Source organism: Cottoperca gobio, chromosome 21 (assembly GCF_900634415.1).
Source record: "Cottoperca gobio chromosome 21, fCotGob3.1, whole genome shotgun sequence".
NCBI lineage: Eukaryota > Metazoa > Chordata > Actinopteri > Perciformes > Bovichtidae > Cottoperca > Cottoperca gobio.
In genome coordinates this window covers 4,898,675-4,923,653 of record NC_041375.1, presented here as the reverse complement: position 1 = coordinate 4,923,653, position 24,979 = coordinate 4,898,675, and the positions used below count along the sequence as shown (strand labels likewise).

The following is a 24,979-nucleotide window of genomic DNA, read 5'->3' as shown; positions in this document are numbered from 1 at the left end:
TGTAGGAAATCTAAAGAACCGTTTCTCTGGGTCACGAGTAGCGTTATTACCACAATTATACACTGCGCACACGGTTGGCATTTTCTTTCAATCTTAGACGTTTAAATACAAAGAAAATTACGAAGCGTTGCAGCAACTCACACATGAACAGGCGCCGTCTTGGTTGTGTATATCAACCAGCATGGCTGACTTACGGGTTGGGACGTAAGCGTGACGTCACATGCACACGATCTATTGTGTATGCTGGCTCACTTTTATGATTTACAGAGCAATAAATTAATCTTTTTTTTTTTTTTTTACCAAAATGAACACTACACAGAACTAGCTGCCCTCCAAACATAACAAGTACAAGTATAATTTTGTCATTTATTTGGTGCCACAGAGAAGCAACCTGACCTTGACTACTTTGAAATAGTTTGACATTTAGGATATGGATATGTTGATACCAGTTTCATGTCTGTATGCTGCATGAAGCTAGAGGCAGCCGCCGTTTAGCTTAGCATAAAGACTGGAGGCAGGGAGCAACAGCTAGCCTAGCGCTGTCCAAAGTTGTTATTTTAAATCCACCTACCAGCACATCTACATTTAGCCTATAGGCTATCAGAGTCTTTGATTTCATTGCTTAATCCATAGACAAACAGAAATTGCAATCTCAAGGAGTCCACAAGTAACCATATTTTCCATAATGAATCTTGAATATTATATGATTTAAAGATGAATTACCTTCTATTATTTTCTCTGTATTCTTGTCTTATTTGTATTTCTTTTTTAGACCTGCAAATGTCTCTCAATGGAAGCCCCCCCCCCCCCTACCCACTCCCACCAGGTGGGGCCAAAGGTGCAGAACCCACTCACTTTATCCCCACTGGGTAGGTCAATTATGAAGGATTTACAACTTGTTTCAAACTTGTTTTACATTTGGATTATGTCCTTTGAATTGTATTACACTGTATCTGGATTAGAGTGAGCCTTTGCTCTTTTGAAAAACTGACTCAAATAAGCAAGATCAGTTTGTTCCTAATGTACACAAATCTAATCTGTGTAGGCCTATCATGATGAAGTCTGTAGCAACTGGGTATGAATGGAAATATACAGCCCTGACTAAACCGGTTTACTTTCCAATAGCACTATAAAACACACCCACTCTCAACTCTCCGGGAATCACGTGGTTCTCACAAATGTTGTCTGAGCATGACTCATGTAAGCAGCAGTCAGATGCAGACGCTTTACTTCCGGTTACTACCAAAATAAAAGCTCTTTAACCTTCTGCTGTGCCGCAACGTTATCTGTAGACCTTGCCATGCCACATCATGGGCTAGCCTTAAATAAATGAATGATGATGTGGGTAAGTGTGTATGCAACACAGGCAGAGCCAGAGAGTCAGTGGTGCCACTGATGCAGAAGTTAATATGGTACAAAACAGACAAAATAAATGTGTTTAAATTGCTTTATATACAATATAGGCTTTATAGAAAATCAGTCAATAATTAAAATATAACTCAAAACCAAGTTGTTACACACTAACAATAGAAACGGACAAATTATTTTTAGAACAATTATGAATAGGCTATATAAAAAAAGCATCAAACAACAACTCAAGCTATGAATCCAATTTTACTGCAAAATAAACAAAGCAGACTCAGTTTCATGATAACAAAGATGTAGACATTGGTTGGAGACTGGTGTCAGGATAGTAGGAAAACTCTGTTGGGAATGATTTAAGGAACCTTTGAGCAAAAGGTTGCATATTTCATCTCACTTTACTCTGAATATGGAGAGCTCATCTGTGAAACGAAAAGGAGAAAATGATTAACAACAAAAAATAATAATACCAACATAATAATGCTAATATAATGCATAATATAATATATGGTTTTGAGACGATAACACACACACACACACAACACAAAGATAATGCAAGTGTTATTTTATATTTTTATTATCGTCAACAAATCCCGTGAAAAGACCAAAACCAACAAAATAGTCTCTTAATATTTATTTGGTATTGCCCCCCCCGTCTGTGGCACTCAGCCTCTGTCTTCCTACTGAAGACGTAAATCTCTTAGAAACAAATTCATTTAAAAAAAAGATTATTTCATTCTTTAAAAAGGCTCAGCAATTTCCTAAAACAGCTAGGTGATGTAATTTTTGGCAAATGTTAATCAAACTTGAGTTAATAGTGCATTTGTTGGGGACTACTTTCAGTTGCGGATTAATACACATGAGAGGTACAGGTGAATATTTCCTGGTTTGAGTGAAAATAAACTAGATGGCAATGGAGGAACATGTCAGCAATGGACAACAATGGAGCTCTATGGCACAGAGGAAGAAGATATATCAGGCTTTGATACACATGATACTTGTTTGTAGGATCAATTCATTGTTAGCTTGGGTCCTTTCAGAGTTTCATTAGCAATAAGAAACATACGGCATATTGCCAGTGTTTCTTTTACAACACAAGTGGTAAAGTCCACCAAATGGCAAAGAACGGCCAACTTACGGTGTCAATGTCGAAGCATAGGTTCTCGTTGAGCATGTCAAACTCCCCAGGAGTCATTGGTGGCTCAGGAGACTGACTAGAAGGTGGTGTGGTGCTCGCATGGGAGCTGCGATCACAGAGAAAGGCAGATGGAACAAGTGAAGGGACTGCTTCTGTGATATGTAGCATTTTCTAGATAATTTTCAGTTTTCTCATTATGCTGTAGGTTGCCATGTAATGTGCCATAATTAGCATCTATTCCCCATCTTTCATCCGATAATTAAAGGGTTTTATTTATGATAAAAAATATATATAAATTGAGTAGAGGTCTCAAATGAACTCACCGCAGTTGCGAGATTGGGATCAGGGTAGATGTTATGTATGGATAGACTGGAAATTGAACAGAGATATGAAAGAGATTAGTGTTGTAGCCAACAGTCTAGTCAGCAAAGATTCAAAAGCACTGAGAAACATGAACTCCAAATGGTTTTGCACTCGTGCCTTTGCTTGGCTGAATGTTGTACAGCCGTCCAAAGGCTTCATCTTTGGGGATGTCGGGGTAGAGGAACTTGAGCGGGTTCTCTGGGACAACCCCTTCTGAGATCACTTTGTAGTCTCGTATGATGTCGGCAAATGGGAGAGCGCTAAGCCGGTTTTTAGTGTATGGCTCCACAGAGTTGAACTTAACGTCTCCTGTTGTGAAAAGTCACTGTTAGCAAAGCAGAGCATTCAATCAAGTAAAAAGACAACAGGAAAGAAACCCGCCTGAAATATGTAACTTGACTTATATAACTATGTATAACTGACCATGGCCAAATGGTATGTCAAAAAAAACACTTTTATGAGCTTGGGGTTTTCCTCACCATTGTCGTTGTGCTCCACCCAGGTGAACGTGATTCCTCCGAGGTGGCTCTCACTGAAGCGTAAGAGGAATGTGCCTGGCTGTCTGTCCTTTAGCAGGATGCGCTCCATCTCTTTACTCACAAAGCCCATGATATATCTGCATGGACGGTGTTGGTAAAAGAGAAAAAAACAATGATTTCTTCTATCACTTCTTGACATTCAACTGACAGTTATGGTAACATCCAAGTTGTGTAGGTTTGTCTTTTGCACTACCCATTTAGTACAATTGAAGCTTATCAAACGTGGATCATTTAATTAATCAGAGAAAAGGCAAAGAAAGTATCAACTGTTGATTTTAACAATTGTGCCCCCTTCAGACAACAATGTAACAGTTGTATAACAGTGGGTGGTGATGGTCTAGTGGCTAGTGGTACAGCTTCCAAATATAACACTGGATGGTTGTGAGTTCAATACCAGGGCTGCCACCATTGTACCCCTGAGCAAGGTACTTAACCCTGAGTTGCTCCAGAGAGACTGTCCTTGTAGTTAGTTCACTCTAAGTCGCTCTGGATAAGAGAGTCTGCTAAATGACCTGTAATGTAATGTATTATAGTTATTTACATTTTAAACATTTCTGACTATGACTTGACTTTCTCTACCTGTAGCAGGCTACGTTGAATACTGAACTTCTGCAGGTCTGAAATGATGCTGTTATCTTTTCCTTTGCAGTTTGACAGTGTAGTCTAGTCAGACAGCAATCTCAGAACTATTCGGTTATCGGTCTGGTGACGATTTAGCCTCTGGGGGCAACGTCCAATGTTCCTGGCGTTCCGGTGTAGCCAGCAGATAACTGATATCCGGGCCAAGACTTCCTCTTCTGTGCGCTGGTCATTGTTTACAGTCCAATTAGAAAACCTCAAAATGCAAGAATTGAGAGGCGACTCTATGACCGGATTGTTTCACAAGTAGCCAGTTACCAAGATCATTTGAAGCATTAGACCAAAAGCTAAATGGTCAACAGAAGAGAGCCGATGGGTCCTTTGCTCTCCACACGGACTGTTTACTTGCATGTAACCAAAGCCTGCTCAAACGTGATTGATCAAATCTATTCAGACTACAAACAGAAACCAGAACACTTCCGATACGACAATCTTGTCCCGTCGTTAATAGAGATTAGTCAGACAATAACTGAACAAAAATCGCATGCTGCTAAATATAATGAAACAAGCCAATTCCATAAGATGCTTCACAAGTAAAGCCTCACTACAAGACGTACAGGGAAATAAATGTTGAACAAATTGAATGTGATACAGGTGGAATTTGTTTGTTTTACACCGAACAGAAACAAGAAAGACAGTTAGTGAGAAGACCGGCCAGGACATTACATTCTGCATCACATTGCGGGACTATTTCTTGGTTACTTCCTGGAGTCTATGCTGGTTGCTTAGCAACTTCATGGCGGTGACAACAACGCAAATATACGTACAAGCGATAAGCTGTTAATTAGTGAGGTGCTGGATGGCGGATTTTGGCTTACATTTGAACAGGCGTACAGACATGAGAGTGGTATCGATCGTCTCATCTCACTCTTATATATGTACACTTTTATATTTCCCAAAATGTCAAGATATTCCTTTAAGCTTTAGAGTTTCTCACAGTGGCAGGTAGTCGCCGAGGGGAAGACAACCCATTTGTGCCTGAACTGAAATGTTGAATTTCTGAATTGCTCCCTTGGCTTGCCTAAGCACAAATCTGAACATGTTCTACATAGTTGAATTTAAAACACATATGCAGTGTAAAAATCATATGGAAGAAATGATATAAACACACAGCAGTTCTTCTCATTAAATCCTGACTTTGGCTACTGATGAAAGTGTGATTTTTCATGTCAGAAATGTCAAAGTTTTACTGTAAGGTACTTGGCCAACGTAGGTCTGTACCAGATTTTAGGACTTTAGACCAATCAGATCAAAAGTTGGCATTTTTTCTTATCATACTAAATATGGTCTTTGGGCACAGATGGGTTGGGAGGAGCAGAGATTCTTTGGGACAGATGAGGGGGTTGGATAGTGAGGTGGGGGGAGCCGGTGGCTTACTTCTCATTCCAGACTGGCAGCAAATGCTTCTTGATGAGCTCCAGGATGGAGTCGAGCCACATCCAGAAACTGAAGGGCTTTCCTGGAATATTCTCCTTAAAGAATGTACGACATGGAAGAGGTACAATGAGTGCACTTGGATTTTAAACATTACTTTAGATGTGTGACATAGATGTAAACTGGAATTTAAAAATAAGTCCAGGGTCAACAATACAGCATGGGGCACAAAACATGCTTCCCATTGGCCACTAGATAGCACAACCATATTGGATGGTACTTTGTTGTATTGAACACTTACCTTCGACAACTTCGACCAGGACACTTGATAGTCACTACAGGAGGCATGCTGACCTACAACCACATACAGTAAATGACATAAATGACTGCACCAAAGTACAAACACAGTGGCTTTACAGGTCAGCAGGTATGGGTAAAATGCGTGTCAGTGTCCAAGTGAAAAGTTGTTTCATTCCACCTCAAACATGTTATGTTTTGTTTCATTCATTGAAAGCTGAAGGACAAACATACCCAGAAGCTTTTCTCCCAGCATGGTGAGCTGCTCCTTGTTGAGGCCTTGACCAGCGAATGTGGAGAACTGCCAGCTGAGGACCTCAGAGAGCTGGCTCCAGGTGGCCCGAGGTGGGTTTCCAAAGAACGTCAAGTTCTGTGGAATATAGGAAAGAGGAGGAAAAAGGTAGCACTTTCCACACATTAAACGCAGCACTTTCCACACATTAAACAACAATGTGTTAGCTTACCCTCGGCTCATCAGTCAGAAGGTTATACCACATGACGGACGCCCAGCCTCCAGGCAGCTGACTCACATTGGAAATGACCACCAGTGGCAGAGAACACGTCTGGAAGGATTCACATACACAATGAGCGAGTTGCAGCATCAACAACAGAGAGCCAAACATCAAGTCAGATCTACGCTGCCTCTGACCTCGAGATCAATGGTGAGGCCCTGCACTGTGAAGCAAGCCTCAAAACTGAGAGAGTGAAGTTCCTCTGTCACCGAGAGGAGACCCTGCAAAACACACACAACACAGATCCATTTCACAGTCTCTCCCTCATTCTGTACAACAATAATAGTGTTTGGAGACAATTATAGTAATGTCAGGGGAAACATTTACTTAGAAAATAATGCACACAATTACACATTACAGTAGCATAGGCATTCATTAATGGTCAACTCATCTGCATGGCTTACCTCATTCCCCTTTGTGCCATTGATATATTTCTTCTCCTTCAGCTGCTGTAAGACACAAACTTAATGTCGGTAAAAGAAAACCAAAAACTGTAATTCAAGAAATCCCCACTTTGACAAACTGCTTAATGTATCGTAAAAGAAAAGAATATGATGAAAACTTGGCCTTGTGATGAAAAAGAAAACGATCCTGTAAGTCATTTTAATGACAAACTCTCAAAGTAATCACTTAGTATGACGAGTGTAACGACTTACTGATCTCCAATAATGACTTTTGAAAGTTTGTCATTAAAAATGTGTTTTTATCACATTGATAAAAATGTGTTTCCATAGCAACTGGATTTAGTCTACTGATACTGTATGAGAAAATATAAGTATGAACTCAATACAATAGAATTTCATAAATATATGGCGGAAAAAACTGCTTTCCCTCTTCATTCGGGAGGCGATGGTGGACTGGTCATGTGTATTCCCCAGGTGTTGATATTTTCTGATAATAAACGACACATAAACATAAATAAAATCAGACAGTGAATGGGTTTGCATTACCAGGTGTCTAAACTCCACTGAGAGGCAGCCATTTGAGTAGTCCTCAATGTCCATAACTTTAGTGTTGTTGGTCAGGATGAAAAACTGACGACTTCTGAGGAGAAAAAGAAGGTAAAACAAAGAATCCTCATGGATTTGACACATATGTATCTATGCTGCCAGAATCTGACATGTGAATCTTTTGAATACAATTTTAAATAATTGAATATGGTTTCAAAATACAAATGACTATATTAGGAAAACAACTTGTTTTCAGGTTACTGGAACAACTGTCAAACTTAAACTCCTGGAGTGATGACGCTCTCTGAATATTCAGTTACACTGAAATGTTTTGTCTTACAGCAGGGGTCGGGAACCTATGGCTGGGGAGCCATATATGGCTCTTTCGATGATGCGATATGGCTGGCAGACAATTTTGAGCTGACATTTTTTAACATGATTAACATGATTAAGTAATAAATAATTATAATGTGTCATTTTATAGTAAAACATTTAGCAGCAGATTTTGTTTTAGTTCTCCCCTCTCCTTTCCTCCGCTCTGTCTCTCGACTGTGTGTGTGTGTGTGTGTGTGTGTGTGCGCGCGCGTGTGTGTGTGCGTGTGTGTGCGTGTGTGTGTGTGTGTGTGTGTGTGTGTATAGGGGGCGGAGCCCTGCCCTTTGCGAAACAGCTGAGGAGAAACTGCGCAAAGCAAGCAGTCCAGGGTGTCAAACTCAATCACAGAGAGGGCTAACATTAAGGCATCATTTCGGGGGTGAAGCTTGGAAACTGTGCAGTGCCCTCAGAGTCACACTTTGCCTTGAGTGTGTCGTTACACTGGAGGTCAATCAGCTCCATTTGGATGTTCACATGTGCTGTTTCCACGTCAACTGCAAACGGATTGTTGAGCAGTTCATGCGCAGTCGGGAACACAGCGGTGGAGATGGTTTGTCAGTGTTTGGAAACACGTAGTAACCAAAGTTTCCTGCTGCATCCGAGTCTCCCACAGGCAGCTCGGCTTGGAACGCTCTCACTGCATCATACATGTCTGTGATCACACGGCCCTGAAGCTACAGGTTTAACAGTGAGATGCTTCGTTATGTCGCACAAACAGGCCAGCTCACATCGTCCCAGAGATCTGTGGTGTGTTTCCCTTTGCTTCCAAAAACGGTCAGATTTCCTCACGCAAAAAAAAAAATCTATTCAGCACTTTCCCTCGACTGAGCCATCGCACCGCCATGTTCAGAATGTATCTCCTCAGGAAAAGACTTAAATTGTCTCTTATGAAGTTTCCTGTCTGTGTTACGGTGCTTATTACATGTTCCATCTCCAGAGTTTTACAACACAGCGCTTCCTGGTGTATGATGCGGTGATACACCATCAGCTCACCTGCACAGTTCTCTCGCTGCATCTTCTCCCGCATCCTGCACTAATCTGCTCTCTTCATCACATCGCAGTCTGTCGTCAGTCCCGTCAGTTTGTCCCGAGGCAGTTTCATTTCATTCACACATTTAGATACTTCCTCAAATATGTATTTTTGTCAATACATATATTGACATATATATACATACATTTTGTGTATTGGTTGTGCCATGCCTTGATTTAATTACCGAAACCGGCGGGCCAGTTATGATAGAAATATGATATTTTCTCGCAGGCCGGATATAATTGTGGCCTTGAGTTTGACACCCGTGCAGTAGACAAAGAAACATGCATATAAATTAGATAAATAACATAAGCGTTTATTTTATTTAATAAAAGAGCACCTGTTCAATGTGAAAAGTGAGTTGTGAATATATTTTTTAAATAAATCAGAGGGGGGCGCGGGGTTCCGTACAGACAATGGTAGGGCAAACACTGATAGCGCTTTTAGTACTCGGAGACTTGATATACTTAAAACTCCATTTTATTAAATATATGGCTCTCAAGGAAATATATTTAAAAATATTTGGCTTTTATGGCTCTCCCAGCCAAAAAGGTTCCCGACCCCTGTCTTACAGTAAATGCAGAAAAAAGCTGGGTTTTTTAAAAGTATTTTGAGAAATGGAAACAAAATTGCTGAAAGAAAGAAAAATGCATTGTAATGTTAATGTCATAGCTAACTAAAGAAATGCAGCTATAAACGTTATGTATATGTTTTCCCAGACAAACACTTCCCTCCAAACTGCTACACTGTTTATCCTTGTTAAAATTAAACATCAGCTGTACGTCCTATCTTGAGGTTGTTTGTACTCACACTCTGCCAGGTGGGAGGTCCCTAGACACACACACACACACACACACACACACACACACACACACACACACACACACACACACACACACACAGGTGAGCGTTTAGATAAATTCATTTTAAGAATATATGACTTTTACTTTGCAAGATGGATTGACAGAATACTTATGTATTTTTCTTGGCCTGGACGTGCAAACCAGTTCCAACAAACTTCAACATAAAAATCTCACTTGTCAAATATTGTTTTCACTTTCAGCTGATAATCCACTTCTGGAAGTTTAACCAGGAGTCTGGGAGAAATCAGGAAGAGAGAATTCTTTTTAAATTCTCAATCAACATAACTACTAATTATTTACTAAAGACGAAAGACTAAAGATGTTTAAACAGGAGTGGAATAGCCGATTATATCTATGTATACAAATTATAAAAACAAATGATGTCACATACCTGACTTTAGTGGTGAATTGTACTCCGGTCTTGACGATGAGGGGTTTCTGGGGATGCGTGGGCATGCATGGCTGCTTCTCCACCACAAACGAGCTGAGAACAAACCACACGTCATGAAATTTGCAGTTTTCACCATGTTTGTTTCACTTGACAGCTGCTGTATTTAAGCCACCCGTGGATTGTGTGTGTTGGTTGTGTATCAAGCACCTCACTATATTGTGTGATGTGTTGTCAGTGATGCGAATACAAGAGGAAGTTGTTCGTACATATCAGGGTTTCATTCACACATGACAAAAGCTACACAAATTTAAAACTATAAAACAAAATAGGAAAACTGGTTTTCAAAATAAGACTACTTATGTGCGTCATTAACATGGATACTGGACGGGACTACCAGGCACAGGCGCAGGGGTCCAAAGTGTCAGGGGCACACCTGGCCTTCACTTACAAAATATCAATCAAAATGACCACAAAGAGACAAACGACCAAAAAAGACACAAAATGACCACAAAGAGACATAAACGACCAAAAAAGACACAAAATGACCACAATGAGACACAAAATAACTACAAAAATAGGTAAAACAACCACAAAGAAACACAACATGACTACAAAGATACACAAAATGACCAATGAGACACAAAAGAACAACAACAAAAACGAGGCTGAACAACTATAAAGTATGTGGCTCTCGCTCCTATGAGAGATGGTGGGGCCTTTTGCAAGTCTGTGCCCAGGGGCCCCTTGTCTCATAATCCGCCCATGTACATTAATTGCCTATAATAACTACGCACACAGATGCAAAATCAAAGGGTTGTAGGCCTACATCATAGTACAGTAGTCATGATCAAAACACCTAATAACTAAAAAAATGAGTAGAAACACTAGAAAGAGAAAAAGTACATCTGCATTCTGTTACATTGTATTTTTGTTTTTGTTGTTTTAAAGTATGTGACCAATGTTTACACTACTTTGGTTGTGTTTAATATTGCGTTGTGTGTTCACAGTACCTCTTGATGAGGTGGTAGATGAGAAACTTGATTCGCTCCTCCATCTGGGGTTTTTGCAGAGGTATTGGGTCACTTTCGTAGGTGACTTTCACGATCAGCTCCGCCAGTTTGTCCAGCTGGCGCTTCATCTGGAAGAGACTCTGGGCTATCAGAGTAAACCTGAGAGGGAATATCAGCATATTACATTATGCTGATCTGGGTTTATCCATTGTTGGTGAGAATTCACACTGGAAACGACTGGACGTAACAAAATATTCGCCAACCGTTCTTAAGAAGTGCTATTTGGTTATTGCGTTTTCTTCAATTCTACAGTTGTATAATAAAGGACTCAAATTACAACAATATTTTTTATCAAGTTATAAAAAATTATTATTATCGTCTTATTATTTTACAAAACATTACGGTCTTTTAAAAATAAATAAACACTACACTAACTGTAACAATCTGCTTGTTCTTTGGTGTCCTGTTTTATGTTGAAGTGTTCACTCCCCCTTGTTTTATGTCTAGTGGTACTTCCTGTCTGTGTCTTTACCCTCTCCTTCTGATTGTTAATGTGTTCCTCCTGTGTCCATTTACTCTGCCCTTGTGTTTCTGCCTTTCTCCCCAGCTGTGTCTTGTTCCCTCGTTTGGTGTCTGTGTATTTATCCCTGTCTGCCCCAGTGTGTTTGGTGGGATTGTCATTCATGTTACGTCGTGTCCTGCTCGTGTCCTGCTCGTGTCCTGCTCGTGTCCTGCTCGTGTCCTGCTCATGTCCTGCTCGTGTCCTGCTCGTTTTGTGTTGTTTTGTTACTTTGTATTTTGTTTGCTTCGGCTTTGTTTTCAATAAAGCTTGTGTTTTTGTTAAAGTCATCGTCCAGTGTACTGCATTTGGGTCCTCACCTTCACCGCACCGTGACACTAACACTTGAAGACTGAACGAGTAATAGCATCCCATGCATCTTTTTTTGTGTTATTACACATCTACTGTTGCTACTAAATATGATTCATGATCATTATAAGTACACTGTACCAACAATTCTGTGGTTTAAGAACATCTCATGAATCTGACATAGATTTTCTCAAGAACAAATGTAATAACAAAGTTATATTGGTGAATAAGGCCAATCAGAGCAGAGTTGGACCCAGCTTGTAAGCCAAAATGTATGAGGATCATATGAGGCTTTAATATTCCTATAATGAACAACAATACATGTTTAATCATGTGACACTACTACAGCAAACATTGGCATGAAACAACATTCAGCTCATTACCAACTCTGCAACAGGTCCAGGCCGGTGAGCAGCGGACCACCGATGGCGGCGATCTGCTGCCTGCGCTTCCAGTCCTGCAGCTCAGGGTTGAGCTGAGAGCTCATCAGGTCTTCAATCTCCTTAATCACAACATCCATCTTTGACAAGATCTCCTAACAAAGGTATGAAAAACAGCCATGACTGTAAATCAGTCTTTATTTATACAGTAATGAGGTGTTGGCATCTTTATTGCTTTTAAATTTGGAGACATCTAGGTAAGATTTCCCTCATGCCTCACGTGTCAGAGCTCTGCACGATGATACAAATGCATACCTTCCTTTTAAAGTCGAGACTGTTAAGCATTGCCTGCAGTGTTGTTACTTCCTGTTTCATCATGTCAGAGTTCTGTCGAGCATCTGTCGATTCTGACACACAAATACAATATCTATTGGTGAACATATTCTTCTGCATTGCAGGCAGTGCTTTGTTTTGCACAGTAGTAAGAAATAACAGTTTTATCACATTGTGTGTGCACATCGTATAACAGGGCCCACCTCGGGATTGTAGGGTCTTGTAGCGGAAATCAAAGTCGTCCTGCATGTCCTCGATGGATTTCACAGCCTGGTCCATCAACTAGACACAGGCACATATCATTTTTTAAGTTAATTTCATTGGATGAGGTGATGTCTTTGTTTTGATGTTGCCTGAAACGTGTGTTTCAGTTACCTGCACGCTGCCCCTGATGATCCCAACTCTGTTGTCCATGTTCTTCTGCCTCTCAAAGGCCACAGAGTTCTGCAATGATCTCTCCAGTGGACCCTGTTGGAAATCATTCTTCTTTTACTTTTTGAAAGATAGCCTACACGTCAAACATAGCTTTTCAATCCGTCTTTCATCATTAAGATTTACTCTTTAAATCTAGAAATTATTACATCACTTAAGATTTCACTGAAAATATGCACATGCTGCTAGAACGCACCTGATGACATGGCTATGCTATACTAGCAGCTCTGTGAGGCTAACCCTAACCCGCCCGGTTTGCCATAAAAAAGATGATAAGGTCAAACTGCGATCGTCATTTACCCTACGTGCACAGCAGCAATGTTGAAGTTTAGTGTACGCAGTGTACTACATGGAAGTGTACTAACGGAAGTATTCAAAGAGACACAACATGGGTTTAGTGTGATAGCATGCTAACATTTCTGGGTCATTCCAGAATTGGAGGGCATTTCATGTCCCACATATAAAAAATCTAATAATCCATGCCCAAAAAGCTAAACCATGCACTTGGTGTGTTAAATATACTTGTCTTGAGACAAAATGTATATAAAGTTGCAAAAAACGTTATTTCAAAATATTATTTAAAATATCAAATAGCTCTCAAACCCCTAAAATAGCATTTTTCTCTTGTCCCAGCTTCTTGGTGACCAACTTGCATGTCAAATATAACATTTAATATAGGGTTTTTATTGACTTTTTTTGATATTATTCTATTGATATATGTCTCTTGTAATGGTCAATTTTTTCAATCATAAATATATTTTAAATAACAGTAATTTTACACTGAAAGTGTGTCCCACAACATGCGTGCTACCCTGTTACCGAAACCTTTTTAGCTTGGCAGAGGAAGTGAAAAAACTGTTAGTCACATAATACAAAGGAAATGGCTTCAGCAAGTCATGTGCTACTACCATGGGTAGACCAAAGGTAAGTCCTCTCTTTTATTTTTAATATATTTCCAATCTTTTCACTCTTGATGGAGTGTGGCACTCACACAAACGCAACCCTGTTACTCACATTATGAGACTAAAACAAATTAATTTCAAACATATCTTTCTTTAGTTAAATATCTAAGTATGTCCATTCCTTGACATTAGCATTACATTGTGCAGCTAGCATTAATTCCTGTGGTAAAAGCTAAAATTAGCATTGATTTGCAACTCTGTTACTATAATTAGAGTAAGAGGGTTGACATTCAGTAACAGGGTTGCATTTCCTTCAGTTTACTCTATTCTTTATAGTAAAATGGCATGTCCATCCATCCATCGTCTACCGCTTATCCGGGATCGGGTCGCGGGGGCAGCAGCTCCAGTAAGGAACCCCTTCTCCGGGCCACATCCGTGCATGGAACACCTCCCTAGGGAGGCGCCCAGGTAGCATCCTTACTAGATGCCCAAACCACGTCAACTGGCTCCTTTCAACGTAAAGGAGCAGCGGCTCTACTCCGAGTCTCTCACGGATGGCTGAGCTTCTCACCCTATCTCTAAGGGAGACGCCAGCCACCCGTCTGAGAAAACCCATTTCGGCCGCTTGTACCCGTGATCTCGTTCTTTCGGTCATGACCCAGCCTTCATGACCATAGGTGAGGGTAGGAACGAAGATCGACCGGTATATTGAGAGCTTTGCCTTCTGGCTCAGCTCTCTTTTCGTCACAACGGTGCGGTAAAGTGACTGTAATACCGCCCCCGCTGCTCCGATTCTCCGGCCAATCTCTCACTCCATCGTCCGCTCACTCGCGAACAAGACCCCGAGGTACTTGAACTCCTTCACTTGGGGTAATGGCTCATTCCCTACCCGGAGTAGGCAATCCACCGGTTTCCTGCTGAGAGCTATGGCCTCAGATTTTAAGGTGCTGATCCTCATCCCAACCGTTTCACACTCGGCTGCGAACCGATCCAGTGAGTGCTGAAGGTCACAGACCGATGATGCCATAAGGACCACATCATCTGCAAAGAGCAGCGATGAGATCCTCAGGTCACCGAACCGCAACCCCTCTCCTCCACGACTACGCCTCGATATCCTGGCCATGAATATCACGAACAGGATTGGTGATAAAGCGCAGCCCTGGCGGAGGACAACATTCACTGGGAACGAGTCCGACTTACTGTCGAGTATCCGGACACAACTCTCGCTTTGGGCGTACAGGGATTGGATGGCCCTCAGAAGTGACCCCCTCACCCCATATTCCCGCAGCACCTCCGAAAGTATCATCCGTGGGACCCGGTCATACGACTTCTCCAGATCCACAAAACACATGTAGACCGGTTGGGCGTACTCCCAGGCCCCCTCCAGGATCTTTGCGAGAGTGAAGAGTTGGTCCGTTGTTCCACGACCAGGACGGAATCCGCATTGTTCCTCTTCAATCAGAGGTTCGACTATTGGCCGAACCCTCCTTTCCAGTACCTTGGAGTAGACTTTACCAGGGAGGCTGAGAAGTGTGATACCCCTGTAGTTGGCACACACTCTCTGGTCCCCCTTTTGAATAGGGGAACCACCACCCCGGTCTGCCACCCCCTAGGCACTCTCCCAGACTTCCACGCAATGTTGACGAGGCGTGTCCACCAAGACAGCCCCTCAACACCCAAAGCCTTCAGCATTTCTGGACACATCTCATCAACCCCTGCGGCCTTTCCACTGTGGAGTTGTTTGACTACCTCAGTGACCTCCATGTTTTATATTTGTGCAGTGTATATTTGTTTATATCCAGTTTGTTGTTGTGTTGACATGTTTTTTATGTATCATTGATACTCTTTCTGTTAATCCTTAATTGGAAAATATAGATAGAATATTATCAAACAACATTTCTGTGGTCCTGAGTATTTATTTGTCACATTTGTCATGATCTACAGCCAAAAGTAATGTAGTCATTACTCTGATTTCAACCCTGTTACTCTATCATTTTCTGTTAAAATAACCTTAAATACTTTTCTCAGCTCACAAGTATAAAACTAATGTCCTTTTAATAGCTTGATTAACGCGTGACAATTGAAAAGTTGGGCAAGATCGATTTATAAAATATAAAAAATAAAAAGAAGTTACTTAAATTAACATTAAACCAGTTTTATCCAAAACTACATGAGTATTTAATATAAATGTGACACTTTACTTTAATAGTAAAGAGTTTTATTGAATGTTTTTTAAAATACCTTTTTCTGCTTAATGAGTATGTGTCACAGAGTTGCACAAAACATGGCATACAACAAATAAAACATTTAATAAAAAGTGTACATTTGATGCCTTTGCTGGCCAAATCACTTTTTTTGATTTTTTATTATCTGTTTTTCCTAAATACATAACAAAAAATAATAAAATAAAAGGTTCATTTTTAATGTTAATGTTCATGTCTAAATTGTCCTCCAATTCTGGAATGACCCTTCTAATTAGCCCTAAACATAAAGTGAGCTGAGGCTGATTATTAGTTATTAGTTTTAAAGATCATAAACCATTAGACAAACTAAAACTTTGACCTGAAAGAAATGTCAGGAGGTCAACAATTGTTTTGTAAACTACGCTACTTCGTTATATTTTCATTAGCTATCCAACAGCAGAGAAATTACCACATTGGCCCTTTAGCTACTAATGCTTCACTATGTTCACCTGCCATCTGCAAACTGTGTGTGTCCACTGTTTGCTGCTGGTCAGGTAGTGTACAGTGGGCAAAGAAGTTGCTAAAAAAGTTTAAGCTAAAAATGATTAATTCTCAGAAATAGTTCATTGTGTGCTACAGGATCCTTGCAGCAGCCTCCCTGGAATAGTAAAATGTTTTGCACCTACAATTACTTAAGCAATAGAAATATTTTGTCACACTACATTGTTTTCTTGGGAAGAAGGTGTTGGGAATATGGGGGTGTTTATTATGCAGTACTATTTTCCTGGTAGCAGCTCTTATTAAGAAACCAGAGGGACTTTCCCTCTCAGTGACACGACACGACACGACAAACCTGTTCCTGCATGCAGGCGCTGGAGAGGATCCGGAGCTCCTCCCTGAGACAGGTGGAGATAACCCTGGCCATGACAGCAGGGTTTGTTGTGTATTTCACCTGGGGACACATACACATGCACATATAGAATATTACACCTACACATAATTAGGTTTACATTTTTGGTTTAGTTTTCACAGTGTCTGTTTATCTTGCCAACCAGAAAAACCAAGCCCTTAGGAGGAAAAAATACTTTAGCGTATAATCAGAACAGGAATGAGGTTCAGCTCGACACTGGCAAGCGATAAAAGGACCATACTTCAGTCATAAGGAAAATGTCGTTGAAAGGCATGAAGCCAAAGGTGTGCTCACATACTCTGAGTAGAACCAGTTTTCTTAACGCCATTATATAACCAGTAACTGTAATCTTCATCGTAATATTGAAGAACATTCAAAGGTGTAATCTTTATAGTGGAAACAAAAAGCATAAAACAAAATAATGATAAGGTACTTTGCAGCTTCTTGAATTTTAGGAAGATTGCTTTTAAAAGTAATAGAGCTCATTCCTGGAATGAATTATAATATATTTTTGGGCTTTTGAGCATTTAACACATAGGAGAATAACTTTGGTTTTATTCATATGGAGTTTGATATTTTGTTGTATATATATATATATATATATATATATATATATATATATATATATATATATATATATATATATATATATATATACACATATATACATATATATGTATGTATATATGTATATGTGTATATGTGTATATATATATGTGTATGTGTATATATGTATGTGTATATATATATATATATATATATATATATATATATATATATATATATATGTATGTGTATATATATACATGTATATGTATATATATACATACATATATACATATATATATATATATATATATATACATATACATATACATATACTTAATTTATATATATATATACACATATACACATATACATACATGCATATATATACTTAATTTATATATATATACATACATACATACATACATACATACATACATACATACATACATACATACATACATACATACATACACTTAATTTATATATATATATATATATATATATATATATATATATATACACACATATACATATACATACATACATACATACACTTAATTTATATATATATATATATATATATATATATATATATATATATACACACATATACATATACATACATACATACATACATACATACATACATATACATATACTTAATTTATATATATTATTTTATCGAAAAATCTATATAAATCTTTTTCTTTTTTTAAAGGTCAGTCAAATTCATCTTCAACATTGTTCATTTTGTGTTTTGTCTAAACAAGTAAAGTAAGTAAATTACCCTCATTTGTGTGTTGGGCGTAAGGGAAAAGAGAGAAAGACAAACAGAAATCATTTAAGAGGCGCTGGATTATTTACATGAGTCAGTCTAATTTCCCAAAAACTTTGAAGGACAAAATTCTTATATATATTAATCAGTGCTTAAGGTTCATTGTGTGAAAAATATCCAGATTTTTTAATGGAGTACATTGTTTTAAAGGGATACACCAGTCATTTTTTAATGTACTTCTATAAAGTTGTGGGATTAACGTGATACAGATTAAACAAAGAATGGTCAAAATTCAAACAAAAAAACTGTATTTTCTGCCATTTTTACGTAATAAATTACTTTGACGATTATTCAATCATCAAAATAGTTAGCCATTATTTTTCTGTCTATTGACTAATCAATTACTCAACTAATCTTTGCGGCTTTACTTAGAATATTCTCACAGTACAAGATGTTTTTTTCGCAATAAAAACTAAGATAGCAATGTCTTATGTTCCGTACATCTAAAATATGGAGCAGACACAAACTTTCCCTCAGCCTCATTCTTCTACATCACCGCATGACTGCATTGTTTTGAATGTCAAAAGCCCACTTAGAAAAGTTTGAAAAATTCTGCTGTGGGAAGAAGAAAGTTTCTCTCGCCTCCAGGTGTGAGTAAGTTTTCATGCATCAGCATCATTGCCAGAATGATGACTGAGGATGCATCAACACATACCCACACACTAACTTTCATTACAGTAACACCGATGCCATTTAGCATTTAGCAGCAGATTAGTTTGGTTTAGGATTTCTAGCATCTGGAAGCTCCTATTTTTTTTACTTTTGATCTGCATTATTTAGCAAACATGTATTCCGGAAACATCTCAGAGTGTGCTGACATTGTATTATATTTCTGATGAACATAAGTGATAAAGTAAGCAAGTGTAAGTAAGGTAAGTGTTAAAATGTGTGTGGACCAGATGGGTTTTCCTGAGTAAGACTGCTTGAATGTGTGCGATAGGACAATCAATGAGAGAGAGACTCAAACACGACTACAGTTTAAAAAGGTCATAAAAACTTCACTCACACATCACAACAGCAACAACCCTCAAGTATCCTTGACTACCGCACACAAGTAACTGCTTCCTCTGAGAAGTGTTGACTTCAACACATTGAGACACACAGGAAACAGCGGTATCAGCCTCATGGGTTTGTTCTGCAAAGGTATATTTATTTTCTAGAATAAAATGTGAGCTGAGGCTCGTGACATTGGTGAGCTCTGACCACAACATCCTGTAAAACTCTGAGCTCACCAAGAGATTACCTGCAGAACATGATAACATGAAAGAAAGTGACAAGGCTGGACTTTTCTTTCCTTAACACACCAGTATAGAACTTAGTACAAGTATTTTAGCAAGCTGTAAATGTATAATTTGTGAAAGACTTGACTGTCTTTCATTTTGTGTTAAACACCAACAATTCATGTCAGTACTTGCATGGCCTTTTCTCTCTTCATGTGACATTTGAGTCAGTGAACACTGATCACTGAACAGTAACAACTGATCTCAGGTTATGCAGTAAAACAACACAAACATAGAAACCAGTAACACATTCAAAGTGACTTTTTATTTGACTTCCCTTTCACCTCCAGCAAACATACAAAGAAATCCACTTCTCCTTATTACATGCGAGTTAAATTCAACTACTGCTAACGATGAGTATTGTCAGTCTGCGGAGGAATCTTAATTCCACCATGAAGTATGCAACTTTTATTTTTACTGCGAGTGATCGCATTCATGACACATTTAAATGTGGGTGCAAAGCAAGTGTAGGGATTTATGATGTACTTGATGTCAGTATACTTCTGTAGACATACAGAACAGACAGAGACGGTATATTGTTCCAGTGCTTTTGCCTTTCCTTCCCCGAAATATTGCAAATACCATGGATCTGCAGAAATGTAAAACCTTTTTTTTGTTTACCTTTTGCTGCCATTTCATTTTCTGTCTATTATTATTATTACCTTATAGAGCGATATTTTGGATCTTATTCACTCACACGGATCACTTCCCTCCTACTTCCTTTGTAATGATACATGTAATCAACAACATGTAGCCAAATAAAAAAGGATACTGTTCAGTCACATCTTTCTAACACACATTTAATGCCACCTTTGCTTTAGCACTGCATTTGTTTACTCATTGATGCTACAGTCTGGCTATGCTTTGTCATCGAGTCATACAGAATAGAATTCAGAATTCAAAATCCTTCTCCTGACTTACAAAGCAATTAATGGTCAGGCTCCAGCATATCTTAAAGATCTCATAGTACCTTATAAACCAACTAGAGCATTGCGCTCCCAGACTGCAGGGTTACTTGTGGTTCCTAGAGTCTCTAAGAGTACAATGGGAGCCAGAGCCTTCAGCTATCAAGCTCCTCTCCAGTGGAACCAGCTTCCAGGTTGTGTTCGGGAGGCAGACACACTCTCCACATTTAAGAGTAGGCTAAAGACTTTCCTTTTTGATAAAGCTTATAGTTAGGGCTGGCTCAGGTTTGCCCTGGATCAGCCCCTAGTTATGCTGCTATAGGCTTAGACTGCCGGGGGACACCTCCCTACTCTCTTCCTTCTCTTCCTCTCTCCTCCCCTCCCCTCTCTCCTCCCTCCCTCTCTATCTGTATGCATTTATGTAAATGTATGTTACTAACTCACCATCCGGGGTATCATCCCCGGAGTGTCTGTGTCTCTCATGTGGCAGGTTGCCACTGATAAAGTTTACGTCAGGATCATGAATCGTGACAGCGCCTGCTGACCTGGTCCTGCTGGACACCGGGAAGCCTTATTGACATTTTCCTGGATTCATCCAAACTTTATTTCTTTTTTTTTCAACACAACATAATTTCTGTCAAATGTTGTATTTGTACTATGTTGTTTATCCTGTACACACGACATCTATTGCACGTCTGTCCGTCCTGGGAGTGGGATCCCTCCTCAGTTGCTCTCCCTGAGGTTTCTTCCATTTTTCCCCCTTTAATTTTGGGGTTTCTTTTAGGAAGTGTTTCCTTGTGCGATGCGAGGGTCTAAGGACAGAGGGTGTCGTAACCTGTACAGTCTGTAAAGCACACTGAGACAAATGTATAATTTGTGATATTGGGCTATACAAATAAATTTGATTTGATTTGATTTGATTTGAGTCCGTGAGAGACAGTCTTCTTTACTCAACTACTTAAGTACAAATTTGAGCTACTTGTACTTACTTGAGTATTTCCATTGTATGCTACTTTATGCTTCTACTCTACTACAATTCAGAGAGAAATATTGTACTTTTTACTGCACTACGTTTATCTGACAGCTTTAGTTACTTTCAAGATTCAGATTAATAATAGAAAATATAATCAACAAATCATTTATTGTGTATTATTGTAGGTTAAAATAAAACTTTTTGATCTGTTGGTGAAATTCACAAGCCACCCAGCAGTATATAAAGTAACAACAATAAGCTCCTCCTTTACCAGCAAAAAACATTAACGTGATGAACACATTATTGCCTCAATAATTATAATCCAATAATATAATATACATTATTTTGTATTGTGCATAATGAGTACTTTTACTTTTGGTACTTTAAGTATATTTTGATGCTGCATACTTTCACTTAAGTAACATAACACTGTTACGGTATTACTACTTTTACTGAAGTGAAAGATCCGGCATACGTTTCTGCCATACGGGTATGTGTGACAGGGCCTTAACATAACTAGGACATGAGGGGATGAAAGGAGAGTGACACACCTTCAGCTGCTGTTGTATGATTTTCATGTTGTGTCTCTGTAGGAAGTTCTGCTCCTGTGAGCGCACCCTATCCAACTGGGACAGCAGGTTGGTGAACAGCACTCCTGCCACTGACTCATCGTTGGCTGCTATGTCCCTGAAAAACAGACACAAGATTATCAGCAAAACCCATGAAGAAGAAGAAGAAGGCTGAAATGATACTTAAAAAATAAACCGCTGATAAAACAATGCTGTGTGTGTTCTATCACACGTCACACACAGTACTAGTATCCACACTGTATTAAAATGTGAAACTTCATTACACAGAGATCATGAAAGGAGGTAGTAGCCAACTGAACTCTGTGATGGTTTGCATAGAAGCCTGACAATGCATGGATGGATTGTCGAATGGGCCTTTGAGGCAAAGGTCCAGGGGCCCCCTGACCCCTTGGGCCCTTGGACCTGTACCCCCTGGTTCTGGACCTTGGCTTGGACCAGGCCTTTGGACCTGTGTCCCCATTTAACAATCCTGAAGTGTTTGAAGTGATCTTTAACATTTCTTGTTTAGAAATAAATCAAACGACTACAAGCAGACACAACCTGAGCACAAGGAGAGGCAAAAGAGTCGGAGAAAAACACAAACAGCTACAAAGAGATGCAAAAATAAATACAAAGAGACGCAAACAGCCTCAAACACACTCAAATCCACAAGGGGTGGGGGGGGTTCAATGTCCCATAATCTGTCCATCCTGAAATTAAACTACATAATGTTAGAGTTGTAAACAAGACATTTTTAAAGCTGCTTTAATGACTCTTGCCCCACTTGGGAGCATCAAAACAAGCTGGAAACACATAGGATGTTTTATCACCTTATAACGTTGTGTGTTAGCAAGAATGACCTTCAGCTCTGCTTTGTTCTACATTCCTGACAAAAATATTCATCTTTTTATCTGCTAAATGCTCCACTTTATCACCAGCTGTGTATGATGGGTTCATCACTGTTGTTTCCCCACTCAGACCAGCAACGATGCTGATGACCGTAAAGGCTGTTAAACCAAAACAGATAGTTGAAAGATGCTAAAACACACATTGTAATTTAAAGGGTCAGTTTACCCAAAGTGCAAAAAAATGATATCTGTCTCTGGGATATCTGCTTTCTCCGTAACGCACTAAAAGTCAGTGAGAAAAATGCTTTTTTGCCCTTGTGTTTCAGGATAATTGATTAAAAGGTAGTTGCCTTTTTTGTGTAAAAAGAAGAGAAAAAGGGCACTTGACTCACCAATCCTGAGCCTCGATCCAGCCGGACAGACCCTGTCGGATGTCCATGGGGAAGTTATCATCATACAGATAGTCCACATGCTCCAGGAGTCTGATCTCCAGCTGCTGAATCTGCTTCCACTGGCTCATGCTGCCGGACACCACAAAAGTCAAAGTAGGTAAAGTATCTTCTTTTTATTCTATCATTTATGGTAAATATACATATATTATTGTCATAAGTAGTTTGGTAGTTCATGGTAGTTTGCTATTTTTTTTAAAGATGTTTTACCTGTGCTGTTTCTGCGCTGATTCTCCGTCAGTCTCCTTTTCTTGTGAACTTGTTTCCCTCTTTGACTTTTGTTTTTTAATGTTCAGGAAGCCCCCAGAGGCCGTAGGCTAATCTACTCAGGAAACCCGCCCACACACACACGTACACACACACACACACACACTCTAATTTCTGCGTGTGGTGAGAGGAATTACTATACTTTTTACCGGCAATACAACCATACGTCACTAGAAACGTGAAACTGTCATCGGGAAATGTCTCGTTTCTTTTTCTCTTGGAAATGCCATTTGAAGACACGTGCAGTTTGTTACAGGATTGAAACTGAAGACATTAGCAGATACAGTAGCCTACATGGTAGTCCAAACGATAACCCTTTCGATTAATTAATTAATCAATTAATCAATCAATCAATTTAATGAATTAATCAAATAAAGAAATAAAATCATGAGGTTTCAGACTTTTAACTGCTTTAGTAGTGAATAAATTAACATAACTGGAAATTAAAACTACCTAACAACTTAACTCAGCAATATAACAATTATAATGTACTTCAATATGTAACAACAGTGCCATAAATATATACAATCATTGTTTGTATAAACTTGAATATTTTAGGAAATAGAAATAAGTAATAATAATAATCTGAACAAAACAACGAGTTCATAAACTTGACTAGATCTATAATAAACAGCATCTTACAGCAACAGTATTGTCAAATGTAAAGTATGAAAATAAAAGCTACTATAGCATTGTACAGTGCATTAATAGATAATGTCTTGATATACCATGAAACGATTGTGGATTTTTAAAATTATTTAAATCCTCTTAAAATCACATAATTGCATCGACCTCACATCTCATATTCCCCAACATGTCCCAATATCATTTCATTCCCACTCTTCCTCGGTGATGAAGCCAGTTCCATTTTCAGGAAGTGTTTTACCAGAAACTCTGTTTTTCTCTGTTAAGCATTTTTTTAAATCAATTATTATTATTTATTTATTTTTATTTTTTATTTAGCACAAGGACAAGCATGAAGGATATAACTCACTCAACAATGGTGGAAATGATGCTACAACAAAATCAAACGCAGACAATAAACAATAGAAGTAGATCTACAATGCATTATACTGAAACTATTGAAAAAGAGCAAAAAAAAAGAGTAGAAAAAATCAGATAAAGAGACAAAGAGCAAGGTAGGACCGAGATATAGATGTGGCCAATACACCTTTTTAACCTTTCATTAGATATTTACCATATATTAAGCGATTTAAAGTAGATGGTAAAATTATATATGCACACGGTGAAAGAGGGAGTACTACCAGAATACGATATTTACCCATATTACCCACTAATTACAAGATTAACAGTATCTGAAACCCAAGTGGTCCATAAAATAAAAGTTATCATTGTATGTAAATGACGTGACATTTAAATCTTTTGTGTAAAAATCACTGACAGGCTAAATTGCTGATACTATTTAAAAATGGGTTTCTTTGACTTTAGGAGCAA

The 24,979-nt window shown here is 38.8% G+C and overlaps 1 protein-coding gene across 3 annotated transcripts; it reads right to left on the bottom strand.

The window, feature by feature from the left end:
• Positions 1-1,433: 1,433 nt before the first annotated feature.
• stat4 (signal transducer and activator of transcription 4) lies at positions 1,434-23,533 on the bottom strand. Of its 3 annotated transcripts, none has more exons than XM_029459665.1 (24): positions 23,468-23,533; positions 23,201-23,329; positions 21,943-22,078; positions 16,793-16,891; positions 12,798-12,890; positions 12,626-12,704; positions 12,405-12,496; positions 12,093-12,244; positions 10,842-11,000; positions 9,832-9,924; positions 9,615-9,674; positions 9,388-9,408; positions 7,175-7,268; positions 6,629-6,673; positions 6,362-6,445; positions 6,177-6,275; positions 5,947-6,082; positions 5,717-5,769; positions 5,419-5,513; positions 3,343-3,479; positions 2,981-3,172; positions 2,824-2,869; positions 2,501-2,606; positions 1,434-1,784 (listed from the first exon to the last, which is right to left on the bottom strand). In XM_029459665.1, the coding sequence occupies exons 2-24, from the start codon at positions 23,326-23,328 to the stop codon at positions 1,761-1,763; spliced, it is 2,223 nt and encodes a 740-aa protein (XP_029315525.1). In that variant the 5' UTR covers position 23,329; positions 23,468-23,533; the 3' UTR covers positions 1,434-1,760. The 3 variants fall into 3 exon arrangements, with proteins under 3 accessions (XP_029315525.1, XP_029315528.1, XP_029315527.1); XM_029459668.1 differs by having other exon boundaries at positions 6,629-6,670; XM_029459667.1 differs by having other exon boundaries at positions 7,175-7,265.
• Between the last annotated feature and the right edge of the window lie 1,446 nt (positions 23,534-24,979).

Bases quoted from the DNA above. Each gene is read 5' to 3' on its own strand.
- stat4 (XM_029459665.1), bottom strand. From the start codon at position 23,328: ATGAGCCAGTGGAAGCAGATTCAGCAGCTGGAGATCAGACTCCTGGAG. The intron at 22,079-23,200 runs GTGAGTCAAGTG...TCTGTTTTTCAG, and splicing joins TGGATCGAGGCTCAGGATTG to GGACATAGCAGCCAACGATG. The intron at 12,245-12,404 runs GTATGCATTTGT...TACCTTTGTTAG, and splicing joins GTCTCGACTTTAAAAGGAAG to GAGATCTTGTCAAAGATGGA.